General features: G+C 41.8%; 1 protein-coding gene across 1 annotated transcript in view; it reads left to right on the top strand.

Annotated features, from left to right (window-relative positions):
• Positions 1–15,642, top strand: part of cdh16 (cadherin 16, KSP-cadherin) — a gene marked incomplete at its 3' end in the record, with an annotated part of 52,018 nt that extends 36,376 nt beyond the window's left edge. The window contains exons 13-16 of the mRNA XM_080730014.1: positions 6,548–6,787; positions 13,103–13,219; positions 14,858–14,974; positions 15,542–15,642. Of these exons, the coding sequence (XP_080586140.1) occupies positions 6,548–6,787; positions 13,103–13,219; positions 14,858–14,974; positions 15,542–15,642 (575 nt within the window). The remainder of the gene's footprint in view (positions 1–6,547; positions 6,788–13,102; positions 13,220–14,857; positions 14,975–15,541) is intronic.
• Positions 15,643–16,419: the final 777 nt, after the last annotated feature.

The following is a 16,419-nucleotide window of genomic DNA, read 5'->3' as shown; positions in this document are numbered from 1 at the left end:
ATTCTCCATTCATCTGGCCAACGCATACTCCCTTTTTCCGGCTTCTTCCGTGTTTGGGCCACAATGTTGCGGGGCCCTGTCACATGCACAGTAATGTCCTTTATGTGTCTACGTGCGCAAGCCAGTGAGTCAAGCCCTGAGAAGGGTGAGTGAAAGCGACTGAGAAGGACCAATGCAAAAACCCCATAACACAAACTTCATAACATGTAATGGCTATTGTCTTACAGTATGCCATAGATAGAAAGGACAAAAAATGATATGATGTAACAAAAAATAAAGGATCATAACTTTAATGCCTAGTTTCACAGAATGCTCAAGTACTGTGAACACAAGCTCTTGTACACCCCAAAGGATGTAGTGAGTGACCCCCTTGGGAAAGTCTGAGGACATTTCCATCACGCAACAGCTGAATTATGCTCATATACATCCATCCATCCATCCATCCATCTTCAACCGCTTAACCGGGGTCGGTTCATGGGGGCAACAGTTCCAGGCAGCAGATAGATTCAGACTTCCTCCTTTCCCGGACAGTCAAGTCAATTCCTCTTGTGGGATTCCGAGGGGTTCCAAGGCCAGCGTGGAGATATATCCCCCCATCTGGTCTTTGGTCTGCCCCGTGGCCTCCTCCCAGTGGGACGTGCAGTGAGGACCTCCCATAGGGAGATGCTCAGGAAGCATATCCGCACTACATGCCCGAACCACCTTAAATGGCTCCTTTCCAAGCGAAGTGACTGAACTTCTCACCCTATCCCTAAGGGAGACGCCAGCCACCCGTCTGAGAAAACTCATTTCGTTTTGCTTTTATCAGCAATCTTATTCTTTCGGTCATGACCTGCAAGTCAATCATCTCTTAAAACATTTACGGTATGTGATGTAGTACATTATACCGTCTTGAATCCAGACTAACACATCATCCACACACATTTTTACATCTACATATTAGATATCTAGGTATTCAGATCTAAGTAAAGGTATACAGTTCCACGGAATTGAAAGTTACTCTGCTGTCACTACTCCAGTGCTTCTTAAAGATGCAGTGCCATGATTTATTTCCCCCCTAAAACATGATTATCAGTTATTATGATTATACTAGGAGGAGGATTCTTTCCAAAGGAGTGTACAGAAAGAGTTAAAATTAGGTTTTTATGTGGCTACACCCACCAGTTCATTAAGTATGCCTGGTTGTTCAGGTGGGTGGTGACCCAGCTGAAGTTAGCCACACCCACAGGGTTGGGTGAATGGTAAAAGGGGAGGGGATAATTCAATGATGCCATTTAATCACTGTTTTTGGATTTTGGACTTTTGACCCACAAGGTGTCAGCCTCCAGGAAGAAATCCAAAATACAAAGGGAATACATAATTGCTCATAACAACCACACCAGGGGGTCTAAATCACTTATATAAAATCAAACAATTTAGAAAATACACCTTCTACAAGCTGGTTATTTTCAAAAACGTTAGAAACATTTTAACACACATTTTCTTATGTAGGTCCCTGACAGAAATATTTTCAGATGGGATATGTGACCTAAGACATATCAGCATGACAGTCCTTGAAATTAAAATGCTTGAGGACCACTGCACTACTCCATGCGAGCATCGTAAAGGCAGTACAAGGTGTGAATACAATGTGTCACCTCATGTACCTGCAGTCTGCTACGCTCCACACACGTCACGACATCAGGAGAAGAAATCTATTCCAATCCAGACCAGACCATTATCAACAGCTGCTATGAGTCACACACACACACACACTCACTCACTCACTCACACGCACGCACGCACGCACGCACGCACACACACACACGCACGCACGCACGCACGCACGCACGCACGCACGCACGCACGCACACACACACACACACACACACACACACACACACACGCTATGCACACGGGGGTGGAGGACGGGGGAACGACCAGCATACATATACTGTACACACACACACATGCACATATGAATCGGCCAAGCAGAGAGACACAGAGAGACATGTACAATTGGGAAGAATGCGATAAAAGACTGGATTGTATAGGGGGCAGCAGGAGTACTGAAATGAGGAATGCTGGGAAGTAGAACTGGGTGAAAAGCTGATTATATTCTCATCTGGAATGAAACCAGATAATCAATACATGCCTGAAACCCTTTCCTTGGTCTCCTCAGTGTCAACAGCCTAGTATCTAACAGCTGGATTCACAGCTCAATGACTCACCTCTAAACACACTTGGCTCTCCACAAGAGATTTGCCGTTATTTGACAGTTGCATGTGTTAATTATTGGTTCTGTACAATCTATCTCAGTAGTTCTCACACTTTTTCATATCAAGGACCCCCAAATTGATATACATTTGGCCATGGAACCCACCTGAAAATATTTTGTGGCAGGAACCCCCAGATCACAATTTTGAAAATCTTTCAAAAATAGCAGATCCACGTGTGGCAACGTGGTCAGCATAGGCGATTCTAGCCTCTTCCAGCAGGGGGTGCACGACCTCTATTACCTCATGCATGCGCTCGCAGCGCGCGCGCACGCGAAAAAAATTGCGGATATTAGCGGTTTTGTAATGTTGTTTTAGCGGATTTCTGCAGTTAATTTTGTACCCAAATGTAACACAATATAAACAAAAAAAAGTGTAAAACAGGTGCTTCTTTTTCTAGACACCATATGTCTATCTATAGGATTTATTTACTTATTTTGCAGACAGAGGCAGCACAGCCAGGACATATAAAGCCAAACATCAAGTTAATCATCATTCATCAAGCAATCAAGCAGTCATTTACAGTGTCAAATAAGCATTTCACAAAAACAAATAGTAGACACATTCTTATTACACAATGAACTGCAGCCTCCGGGTTTTGGCACTTGCAAACCTTTCAATTATTTTCTGCACTTTAATTTCGTGTATTTTCTCAATCTGTAAAATGCCTATATCTGACACTCTTTTATCAGTCATGGTTGTCCGTAAATACGTTTTTAGTTGTCTCAAAGTAGAGAAACTGCGCTCAGCTGAAGCACTCGTAACTGGTATGGTGAGGTACAGTGTGTAGACGTGTTTTAATGTACCTCGGTCTCCGGCAACGGCGAGCCTTCCACAGTGATGTCGGTGGCTGGATCACTGCTGCTGCAAGCTCCGTCCACCTCCTCTGGTTCACGTTCATTAGCATTACTGTCAGTGTCGAGTGAACCCGTGTTCACATTTCCTGATGATGAATTATCGGTTGTGGCACTGGGTTTGCTCTTTTTTATAAAGAATTGGTCAATTGTCTTTGTATTTATAGTTCGTTTCGCCATTATTGCTGCTCTGCTGCTGTATCCATATTGTTTTAGGCGGGCGGAAACAGATAAGGAAATCACGGAATTGTGGGTCATCATATCAGAGAGTCACACAGCCGGCCAGCACAGGTGTCAATCTCACAGCCCACCCACAGTGCCTGCCAAGTCTGCCAACAGCGCCGTCGCCAAGCAAGCTGATAGGTCTTACATTGCAAGCAAGCAAGCTGAAATACTTGCCCCTCCACCTCTCTTTTTGCACACATTTTACAAATCACGATCACTGTTTTATTTAACTCATACAGTGCCAGGCGACTTTTAGAGCAACTTTCTCACTATGGGCTTCCCTGCCAAGCGACTTTGGGCGACTTTTACTTAGAAAAAAAACAAAAAAAATTTTTTTTTCAAAAAAATTTTTTTTTTCAAAAAGATTTTTTGGACCCCAAAAAATGTAGTAGGCATGATAGAAATCGCGAAATTGCATGTTTAACCCCCATAGCAACCCCATCTATCAAACATGGCAGCCATCTTTGTTTACATTATAGGAAAACATAATGGCTATTATCTCAAGAATGCCTGAACGGATTTCCAATCTTTTTTTTTTGTTTGAAAGCTGTGAACAGCCTGCACAAACATGGTGCATGATCTGTGCATGGGTGTGCATGATCTGTGCACTACAAATTACATGGAAGTCTATGGAGAGGGCTGGCACTAATGCCACTCGAGGGCATTTTTAATTGGCAGTAAGTGAGTTAACCTGTTAACAATCCTGTATAATTTGCAAAAAACGCCTATACACAGCGTACCCAAAGTAAATTGATTGTTGTTTTTAAACCATTTGGAGTAATGCATTGGGCATGGTCTCATTTTGAAGAAAACATTTTGAAGTTTTACCCAGAAATAAATAATCACTCTGTGTGCAACTGACATTGAGTAATGGAAGTTTTAACTTACTGGAATAGCAGGTTTTTAATCCTCGCCTAAATATTTTCAGTAAATAGATGCCTGCATAACACTGTTATTATCATATAGGAGCTGAAAAACACAATGTGGACACATTTTGAAGCCTTACCTAGCCCAATTTCAAAGGACATGATAAAACTACAAAATATGAATATTTTACACATGTTTTACTAAGTGTATGTTTATGCGTTTTCATTTGGAGACATTTGCATATATCATATAAAAAGGTAAAAAAAGGGCTAATAGACTGGATTTTTTTTATTTTAATTTTTTATTATTTTTATATATTTATTATTATTATTATTTAATTTATTTATTTTAATGACAGCCCTAACACTCTTGGTCTGACGTTCGGCGCGCTGCTGCGCATTTACGCGCGTCCAGTAGAGCTGTTACGCAGGGGTTTTTGGGTATTGTAGTTCACTTCAGCCATGGATTTTATCATGTTTACCCTTCCTCTACACAAGAACATCATTGTTGTGGAAATATATGATGTTGTTGGAGTACAATCCAACTCTAAACGTGAGTAGCAGCAGATTTATGAATATTTGTTTGTTTGTTTATGTCGGACTTCTGCGTTGTTTGCGGCGTGAGTTTTGGGGCTATAATCAAATGGTTTGCAGATTCTGAATCACACGAATCTTAGCTTTAAAATGGTATACAGCTTGGCAATGCAAGTGAAACAGAGGCTTGTCTAAACGTGATTGTTTGTCAAAATACGGCCGGCGAGGGCGCGCTGCTGCGCATTTACGCACGTCCAGTAGAGCTGTTACGCAGGGGTTTTTGGGTATTGTAGTTCACTTCAGCCATGGATTTTATCATGTTTACCCTTCCTCTACACAAGAACATCATTGTTGTAGAAATATATGATGTTGTTGGAGTACAATCCAACTCTAAACGTGAGTAGCAGCAGATTTATGAATATTTGTTTGTTTGTTTATGTCGGACTTCTGCGTTGTTTGCGGCGTGAGTTTCAGGGCTATAATCAAATGGTTTGCAGATTCGGAATCACAAGAATCTTATCTTTAAAATGGTATCCAGCTTGGCAATGCAAGTGAAACAGAGGCTTGTCTAAACGTGATTGTTTGTCAAAATACGGCCGACGGGCCCGCCGGCGGGCCCAGACCTGTTAAGAGGTTAATAATTATAAAATAAAGTTACATTACAAAAAAAAAATAATAATCAAAATGGCCGCCTGGCGGCCAGGGGGTGCACGTGCACCCTAGGACACCCCTTAAAATCGCCTATGGTGGTCAGTATCATGTTAGTATCATGTCATAGAGCACCGAAGTCTGTCGTAATTTTACACATCCTACCTGGTTCCTGTTTTATTTTCCTCATTCTGAATTCCCATAGACTTTGTTCATATCGTGTCATATTAAGAACTGTGTTCCGAAAAAAGAAAAGAAAATCTAGGATCTAGGCGGTTTTTACTTGTTACTTCTTTTATGGATATGAAGAATCACGCTCTGGCTTCACTGTGATGTCACACTAACAGAATCCCTTTTATGCCCATATCAATATTAAGCCCATATCTAACAGGACTTCATATGGGAATGCCCATATATGGAGGCCCATCGGCCACATACCACACTAACGTCTGGTTCTACAGACAGGGATCTCCATTGTATGGGCATAAAAGGGTATGATGTCAGATGGCATAGACATCATAGGACTTTTGTATACATAACGAATAACTGAGTAAGCATGTTTGGGCTCTCACAGCATATCTCCATATACAGTATACAAGGATCTCCATATATGGGTACCAGGGGTGTCCATACAGTATATGGGTAACTGGTCCGATATACATCACTGGCCAGATGGCCAAGAATTGGCGTGACCTTGGTCACATGTCGCCCTGAGGCGTCTTGCTAGTTATTTCATTCATTCCTCAAACTGTTTCATGTTCAAGACCGGTAAATTAATTAATGGCTGCGGAACAGCATTTCTATTATAAAAATGTTTCAATAAATAGAAGATATAAGCTCACAACTATTTTCAATTGCTAAGTGATTGCACAGATTTAATCTCTCAAGGACTCCTGGAGTATATTAATACAATACAACTTATACAATGGGGTGGTTGTATTTGGTTTCACTGACTATTGAGACATTTAGATGGGTTTGACATGACAGGTTGGCGAGTGGTACTGCCAATTCCATTTCTCCCCTGGCAGGTGGGCACGCGCTATCAGCTCTGTGGTTAAAATGTCAACACTTGCGCAGGAGACCAGGGTTCAAATCCGGGAAACAGGAAAGTTACAGAGGGTGGCAGGGATTCTACTGTGTATTGACGTTTTTGTTTGCACCCCAGGGAACTCTTCGCTGTCTGCTTCCACCCTGGTGACGGTCCAGATCCTAGACGTGAACGACAACAGCCCGGTGCTGGTGGGGGACTACTCCTGGAAGTACCTGTGCACCCCTCGCTGGGAGGACCAGGCGCTGGTGTTGGCGTCGCGAGACAGCGACGGGCCACAGCACGGAGGCCGACTCAACTTCTCTCTACGCAGCGATGCCACCGTCCGACGCAACTGGAAGCTGACCCCCATCAATGGTGAGGTTGAACACGGTCGGCAGGTCAACAACCTGGCAACCTACCATTTTGTCTGTATGAAGTTGTTGTGTTAGTGTGTGTGCGTGCGTGCGTGTGCGTGTGCGTGTGCGTGTGTGTGTGTGTGTGTGTGTGAGAGAGAGAGAGAACGAGAGAGAGAGAGAGAGAGAGAGAGAGAGTGAGGACTGAATAAAAGAGTGAGTGAGTGAGTGAGTGAACGAGTGAGCGAGCGAGTGTGTGCGTGCGTGCGTGCGTGCGTGCGTGCGTGCGAATGTGTGACATGACATCTCAAGCAGAGTGTAAGAACTTGATTGAAGCTCAATGACGTCAGTTCCCCACAGCGGTTATTCTTTCATAAATTGCCATAGCAACAGCTGAGTCCTTTGTAATTACAGTGGTTCATACAGTAGGTTGAGTCAACGCTTATTTTCTACAAAAATAGACAAAGTGAACTTTTCAAGACATGCTCGTCCTTACCTGCTTCCTGCTATGACATGTCTGTCTGTTTGTCTATTTATCTATTTGTCTATCTATGGAAACATTGGTACAATGAAGCCCATATAATGTACAGTATATATTATATTTATAATCAACAGATTACTTCCCATAATGTATTATAAGGCAATCATAATGCCTCATGATGTCTTATGTAGTAAGACGCCTCAGGGCGACTGTCTTGGCCATCTGGCCAGTGATGTATATATCAGACCAGTTACCCATATATGGAGACCCCTGGTACCCATATATGGAGATCCATGTACTGTATATGGAGATATGTTGTGAGAGCCCAAACATGCTTACTCAGTTATTCCTTATGTGAAAGTCCCATGACGTCTATGACATCTGACATCATACATACAATTCCTTGTATGCCCATACATGGAGATCCCTGTCTGTAGAACCAGCCACACAGATATGGGCTGTCTTGGCCATCTGTCTTGGCCATATATGGATTCTGTTAGTGTGGTATGTGGCCAATGTCCATCCATCCATCCATCTTCAACCGCTTATCCGGAATCGGGTCGCGGGGGTAACAGCTCCAACTGAGACCTCCAGATTTCCTTATCCTGCGCAACTTCCTCCACTCCCTCTGGGAGTATACCGAGGCGTTCCCAGGCCAGTCTGGAGATAATCTCTCCATCTGGTCTTTGGTCTGCCACGGGGTCTCCTCCCAGTGGGACGTGCATCGAGGACCTTCCTAGGAAGGCGCTCGGGGGGCATCCGTACTAGATGCCCGAACCACCTAAGCTGACTCCTTTCCAAGTGAAGGAGCAGCGGTTCTACTCCAAGTCTCTCTCGGGTGATTGAACTTCTCACCCTATCTCTAAGGGAGATACCAGCCACCCTTCTGAGAAAACTCATTTCGGCCGCTTGTACCCGAGACCTTATACTTTCGGTCATGACCCACACTTCATGACCATAGGTGAGAGTGGGAACGAAGATTGCTCGAAAGACAGGCCAATGATGTGGCCAATGTGGCCTCCATATATGGGCATTCCCCTATGAAGTCCTATTAGATATGGGCTTAATATTGATGACGTCAGGAAACTCCATATATGGGCATAAAAGGGATTCTGTTAGTGTGGTTCCCAAGCCCCCAGAACGGCTTGTAAACATTGAAGCAGCCGCCCTACTGGCCAAAGCTGGAATTTCAGGCGGGGTGAAACATACATGCACAAGCATAAGAGCGCGCCGCTGTGGTCTACTATAGGGTTCAATGGACATCGACGTCGTTCTTTTTTTCATGTTTTAGGTAGTGGCCAATTTCCCCCAGAATGCACCTGGATTAGCTACTTCTGCATGCTTCAAAACGCCACTGAGCACTTGCATTGAAATGATAGCTGGGGGCGGGGCCGGTCCGCTCTCTATACTCTATGGTGGTTCCCTTGACATCAGGGAAGTGAAGCATGACCAATCCTGTCTGATTGGACATTACGGTATATTGCTGTCCAACAGCCTTACAACCCGGATAAAAGGCAAGGCAGCAGCTTTACCTTCTCGAACAGCTAATGCGTGACGTAATCGTCTGGTAAATTGTATGCACCTGTGAACGTCAATTCACTTTCAAATTGTTGAACCCATTAACATTATGTTCCCTGGGAGGACATTTGTTTTTACGACTTCCCACTTGTGACATTTTTGTACTCGTTAGCATTATGAACATGGTGTGACATTTCTTTGCACCTGAGACAAAACCTGTGGATATTAGCCAATATGTTGAACACACACACACACACACACACACACACACACACACACACACACACACACACACACACACACACACACACACACACACACACACACACACACACATCGGGAGATAACCGACAGTCAGTGTGGAAAATTTCACATGGATAGGGGCAACGATGGCTATGGATGGATATGAGTAGGGCAAAAGTGTGACGTGACGTGACGTGACGTGACGTGACGTGATGTGACGTGACGTGACGTGACTGACAGACAGACTGACTGACATCTCTGCAGAAATCGATTAGATGTTATGTCAGCAGGTCTTACACCATAAAAGCTGATTTATACATTTAATTGTCGTACTGTATGTGTCCTGTGAGCTTGTACACTGGCTCTTGTTGGCAAGTGACGTCATTGGATTCTGAAAGAGGGACAATGCAATTATCTGCACATTGAGTGTTCGCCATTGTACATTGTGTTGGATGCAGTGAGTCGGCTCAGTGAATTTATTAAATAGGCTAGACCAAATCTACTTCTGTGTGCAGGTGTAGAAGACTTGAAAATTGCCATTATCTATCTTAGTCCCACATTATTCCTTCAGAGATGTCTGCAACGGAAGTACCATTACATAACGACGATCTCCTGCAGCTGTAAATTGTCAGTGAAGTGCTAACTTAATGTCTCCATTCTTAGTCACTGCTGTGACATTTTGTCATTGTGTTTTTTTCTTAAATAACTCAGCCATTTCCTTCGCAATTTTCCCCCTCCATCCACGCACGTCTTTGTTCCGGTTGGTACAGATGATGTAAGCCAAAATTATATCATCGCTGACATCGTTGTTCAAAACGGTTACTTTTCAGGGAATGGAAAAAAAGGACCAGTACTATTTATATATATTATTTGGTCACAAGTTGTTGTTAATACTTTCCTTTGGTTTAATATTCATGAAACACACACACACACACACACACACACACACACACACACACACACACACACACACACACACACACACACACACACACACACACACACACAAACCTAAAGGGATATTTCACTTTCAAAAAAACTTTTGGTCATTTTATCGTCTAATCAGGCTTTTGGGAACACCCTGAACAGATTTTAATTTGCTTGATTCAATGTTTAGATATTTGATGTAAATGTTGTCAGGCCCTCCCCATCCAGGGCCCCATCCCATACACACCCATTGTAACTTCAAACTCCATTTTAACCATGATATTTTATTTATTATTAACACCCATTATTTTTTCGAGTGACTCATAATACCCTCCTAATACGTGAGCTGGATAACCTTTTCATTTATTTTTTATAATTCTTTGGGAAAATGGAAAAAATTAAATACAATAAAAAGTATATTAAAAATAAATGAAAATCATTATAGAAAAAACACGGCAAGCTCACATATTCGGAGGGTATTATGAGTCACCAGAAAAACTAATGGGTGTTTTTAATGAATCTATCATGGTTAAAATGGAGTTTGAAGTTACAATGGGTGTGTATGGGGAGGGGCCCTGGACGGGGAGGGCCTGGTAACATTTACATCAAATATCTAAATACTGAATGAAGCAAATTAAAAACTGGGTGTTCCCAAAAGCCTGATTAGACGATAAAATGACCAAAAGTTTTTTTTAATAGGAAAGATTTCAGATCTACAACTCACAATGAGTCACATCGCGATGAGTTGTGTAGACTGGCTATTTTTGCTACTTTTGTGTGCCAAAGTAGGGCATTAATTTACAAAAAAGAAAAAAACATAAAAAGTTGAAATATGGACATCCTGAAAACAACAATATCCTCCATCTAAATCCTGTGATGTCACAGCTGGGTTCCTGCCAACTATTGAGTTCTAAAATTGGAATTTCCCAGAATGCTTTTGCACCTGGTCACAGTTATATCAACAATAATAACAATAATCTCATTACAGACCAAACAAAAAGCTGTGTCCCACTTCAGAGGCTGTCCTTGGAAATGGGACAGCCGTGTTTGCGGGGCTGTGATGTAATCGGTCTTCAAATGCAGCCATTGAAGGACACAGCCCCCTGAATTAGGACACAGCGAATAGTTTAGCTACCTCTCTTTCATGATGTGTGTCATCATGGCTACCCAGTCAGATCTTTGAGAAATTCTCGGCTTCCTAGTTCCGGTGATCAGTCTGGGGCAGTCCCAGATATAAAGAATTACAATAATCTAAACGAGAGGTGATAAAAGCATGTGTTAAAGTGACAAGATGTGTGTGCGCGTTAAAATGGGTTTTAGTTTGGCAATGGTTCTGAGCTGATAAAAACTACCCTTACAACAGTACTTAATTGTTTATTAAAATTAAGGTTTGTGTCAAAAAAGACGCCTAGATTTTTTATTGAACTGTTTAAAATTTGGTTGGAGAGGGCCAAGTGCTTGGGTGAGACGGGTGGTTGAGGTTGGAGGGCCAAAGATAATTACTTCGGTTTTATTTTCATTTAACTGGAGGTAGTTAGTTGCCATCCAGTTTTTTCCAGGCAGTTTAGAAGATTGAAGGGTCTTCAACAAGGGGTCCGGGACCCCTAGGGGGTCCTCAGAGACAGAGTTACTATTAGGGATGGGTATCGTTCACCTTTGAATCGATACGATACCTTTTTCGATACCTGGGAATCCATACGATACCCTTTTCGATACCATTTTCGATACTTTTTATTTAAGTTTAACTGCTCTACCGCTGCTGTGGTAGAGCAGAGGTGATGATGATGATCACACAGTGTGGCGGAGCGGAGATTATAGATGTTGGATAATCATCATAATAATAAACATTATAGGCTATTGTCAGCTATTTTCCACAGTAACGAGTGTAGCCTACTAAAGCATCATTAAACTCTCAGTAGCCCAACTGTTACAGATGCGACCGGCCAGGGGTGCATTCCAGAGTATCGAAACGAGGTATCGTTCGTTTTTACGTGAACCGATACCCGATAGTATCGACCACTTATTAACCACTTGAACCCTGGTGTTCTTATTCTGAGAACTTTAGCCAAAAATAGCCGATCTACAAGCTCACAACACCCCGCAGCACAAGGCGTTGTGAGATCAGCTATTTTTGGCAAAGAGCTTTTGTGTAGAGGGGAAAAAGTGACGACTAATTACAGAGTGAAAGGTCAAGTTTATTCAAGTGTTGACGGTTCAAGTGGTTAAATATCTGAAAACACAAATTGACATGAATCCAAAATACACTGATGATTTTGCTGCCAAACGATGAAACTATATGGAATCTTTGAAGAGGTTGTGGGGGTCCCTGCTTCAGCTCTCTCTCAACTAAGGGGTCCTTGGCCTGAAAACGTTGAAGACCCCTGCCTTAATGGGAGACTTATGGGTGGAGAAAAAAAGGCCTTTTCAGTTGACTTTGTGTTGGCCTACCTACATGCATATCACGCCTGACTCTTAACAGTGGTGATGGAAGAAAGTAGAGAGATGTCCCGTAAGCCTCTTAAAACACTGAACATCAAGGGGAGGCCTGGTAATGGGCTTGCCTGTGGATTAGACCCTTTAGATAAGGGTTCACCCTGCTCGATAAAACCCTTCTATTTACGGGACGTGGGTCCCACACTCCCACTTTTATGTCACACCGCCTAGTGTGTATTTTGTAACCTTTTGTGCAGATTAGATAAAGGGTCAGTGCATTTAGGACAGTGGATCACAACCTTTTTTCCCTCAGAGTTCCCCCTACTTACATTTGATTCGAGTGACAGACTTCATTTCTTTCTCTTCATCATTTCATTCTTATATGACATGTCATATGTTAAGACTCTACAAAGTAGCTGGTCAGTCTTGTCTTCTGGCATGCCAAGTCTGTCACAAAATACATTTATGACATCATCAACTTGCGACAGGCATTTCCCTATTGAGTGAAAGATTAGCTATTTCTAGAAGAAATAAAATAGTTAAGGTGTTTTTAATTTTAGATTGTATTTATGGAGGACAATTATAATTTATTAAGGCTTATTTGTCATATTAGCCAGGGATCCCTTTAAGTAAATGTACTTAGTTACTTCACACCAATGAACGATATACACGTACCGGGCTTGGTGGTTAATTACAAAATGTATTTGCAACCGATGTTTTTGTTTTGTCCTCCAGACACGCACACCAACCTGTCCTTAAACATCCCATACCTGAGCCCTGAGGTCTACACTGTGCCCTTCACCATCTCTGACAGCAGCTCCCCTCCCCGGAGCACCTTCATTAACCTGCCAGGTAACACACACACACGCACGCACACACGCACGCACGCACACACACATACACACTCACACAATAACATTTTCCATTTCAGTCCATAGGCCATAGAGATGTCGCTCTCTGAAAGGTGGTAATGGTTACTGATAAATAGGTTTCTGTTTAAACAAATGTATGTATTTTGATTTATATTAATATGAACTGTGAAACTATTTTGGACATTCAGTCTGCTAAAAGTAGGGCTACAGCAGCAGCTGTGGCCAGCTGTTCCATCGGGAGGTGTCATAGGCCTATCCTTTGATTCACAATGAATGTTGAGGTGTCATATCTGTCTGTCTTGACGTTGATTGTATCTGATCACACCTACAGTATCTTTGCCTAAACTTCTTTGATCTATTGTTGTCCTTTGATCAATGTCTTGCCTCCGGTTCAAACCATCTGTCTGTCTGAGCAGACCATGATTTGTGTATTCCTATACTGTATTTAACCTGACACTAAATTGACATGAGAAACTCAGTATTGGCCTGGCCGCCGTGAGGCGAGGTCAGTGCTTTTAGGACCCTGTGTCCTTTTCTACTTGATTCTATGCCGTTATCCTGGACTTTGTTTTTGATGCTTCTTTGAATAAAGCTGCAAGAAACATACTACCTCATCATCTCCGGATTCCATCTTCTTTTAGTATAAGTTCTATTTCTTTTATCTTTATTTAGTTTGTATTTCTTATTTATCAGTTACTATGCATTTTTGAGAAGCTCCATATCTGTAGATTATATTTTGGTATGATAACCCTTTCTGAGACACAGCTAAATTGGTGTTATCAGCTGCTAAAGTCGGTTTCCTATCAACTTAAATATACAGGAAAAAGAATGCAAAAAATTAATCTGCAAATGACGGGTCAAACTAGGGGTTTTTCATTATTCTGAATCCATTGCAAGCATGTGTTTTGCACAAAACACATTCCTTAGGCTAAAAACGACCACACAAAACTATGGTTTTCAAAAATGCATAGTAACCTTTGCCACCTTTCGGAGAGCGACATCTCGTATGGTCCATGGACTATTTCTATGGTAAACATGATCCTTCTTTCCTTTAACCAGAAGACAAGACTGACCAGCTACTTTGTAGAGTCTCAACATATGACGTCATATAAGAATGAAATGATGAAGAGGAAGAAATGAAGTCTGTCAGAATTATAATACCTGATTTACACTTAGTCGCATGTCGTGTCAGGCACCAAAATAGCAGACCTAGAAGCTCACAACGCTTGTGCAGAGACAGGCTGTGAGCTTGTCAATCTGTTATTTTCGGTGCACAACAATGGTGTGCAACCAAGTATAAATGAATACCAGTCTGTTCGCCCTCCCGGCCATTCGCCCCGGTGTCTATCCGGCGGTACATCTCGGTAAAACGGTTAAAACCTAAGTTTTCAAATGTTTTTTGTGGAGTAAAAGTACTTAGGGTTAGGGTTAGGACTGGTAACTCTAAACTGTCTAACCCTAAACCAATTTCTCATCTTATCCTCAGTAAAACAAATTATACAAGTATACAAAAACCACCCCACCGAGCGGTCAGCGCAGTGAGGAGGGAAAAAAATTGGGCGAAGGGCAAGGAGGGCGAACGGAATGATGATTAAACACCTGAATCTCTTCTCACTAGTGACAGTATGTCCCTGCAACATCAGAGGAAACTGCAAGATGGCTGCAAAGCAGTTACAAGGCATGCCAACTATCCAATCTACTGTGGGTATTCTACTTGGCACCTTTGCGGTAATAGGTAAGATAAAGGGATATGCAAAAGAGTCTCTAATACTGTACCCAGGGGTGTCGCACCAAATTATGGGCCCTGGGTACAAGGATTCACTGCGTTATTTTGTGCTTTAACTATTGAAAAATCTTGAAAATGTGCGCAAATCTTTGAATATTTCAAATCCTTCTTTAAGGTTTTTTGAAAAACCTATGTTTCTATGTCAGTGGTGCTCAAACCTTTTCATGTGAAGGACCCCCAAAATTATGTGTATTTGGCCACTGACCCCATCTCAAAATATTTAGTTCCAGGGACCCCCAGAAGCAAAAGTTGAGTTACAAATGTTCGCTTAAAAAATACATATAGTCCAAAGATTTGCACACATTTTCACGACTTTTCAAAAATAGCAGATCTACTAGCTTGTAGATCTGCTATTTTTCAATCGCTAAAGTATAATATAATTAAGGCCCCTCCAAGTTGGGCCCTAGTAACTCAGTCCCACAATCCCCCCCCCCCCCCCCCCCCCCCCCCCCCCGACGCCCCTGCATGGGTATTGGTAAGACTGGTATAAGTAAGTCTGTTGTTTCTTCATTTCAGGAACTATACTTACTGTGGTTTTTGTGAGACTGTCCTACCAGAACCCCAAAGAACCCAGCAAAACTAACCAGGAGAGAGTTCCACTGAAGATCTCATTGTAACTGCAAAGCACGCTGTCTCAAATGATATGCCTAGCTGAGCTGAAATGTAATCGTATCTGATTCACGACTATGTAACTTTTAAATAAGTTATGATTTGTTGCGTGTTGGTGATGTGTCTGAAACATACTTTTTTATGTAGTCATGTAAAAATGCAATAATTGATAATATGCTGAATTTTTTTTTAGATTTGTAATTTTGCTTACTACTTGATGGTGTCAGTTATGATGGCTTCTGTAATCAGTTATACAGATTTTTCATTTCTTTTTTTTTTCCTCCTGTACTGTAACACTGTACACTACACAGCAGATAGTCATTCATTTATAAAAGAGGGGGGATACATTGGGCCATGATATACATTAATGTGCTTGAATTTCATTAGGATTTGTGAAAATAATTATTGTAAAGTTTGATTTAATGTTATAACATTAAGCAGAGAAACGTTTAAGATATAACCATAGCGACACATTATTTCTGTAAATACATATTTTTTTTCAAATTAAAAAAAAAGAAAAAAAGAAAAAGAAATAAAAAAATATCCTGTTTTTTCTCTTATCAACTTAAGTTGTATTTATTTTGTGTACGACCACGTTGTGTGTGGGAAATTTGTGCAAATGCTTTCCTATAGTGATATAATAATATGGCATAATATAATAGGGACACCAGGTTGAAAATATAGGCTTTTCAGGTGCAATAAAGAGCTTGATGTCTTGCTGGCTAAATAAATGGTAGTGAGAGCATTAGTGCCTCCTTCCACTCCTGTACTGTAGCTAATAGCTA

Source organism: Nannobrachium achirus (genome assembly GCF_963921795.1).
Source record: "Nannobrachium achirus genome assembly, chromosome: 7".
In the NCBI taxonomy this organism is placed as follows: Eukaryota; Metazoa; Chordata; class Actinopteri; order Myctophiformes; family Myctophidae; genus Nannobrachium; species Nannobrachium achirus.
The sequence above is the reverse complement of the archived record's forward strand: the minus strand, read 5'-3'. Positions and strand labels throughout refer to the sequence as shown.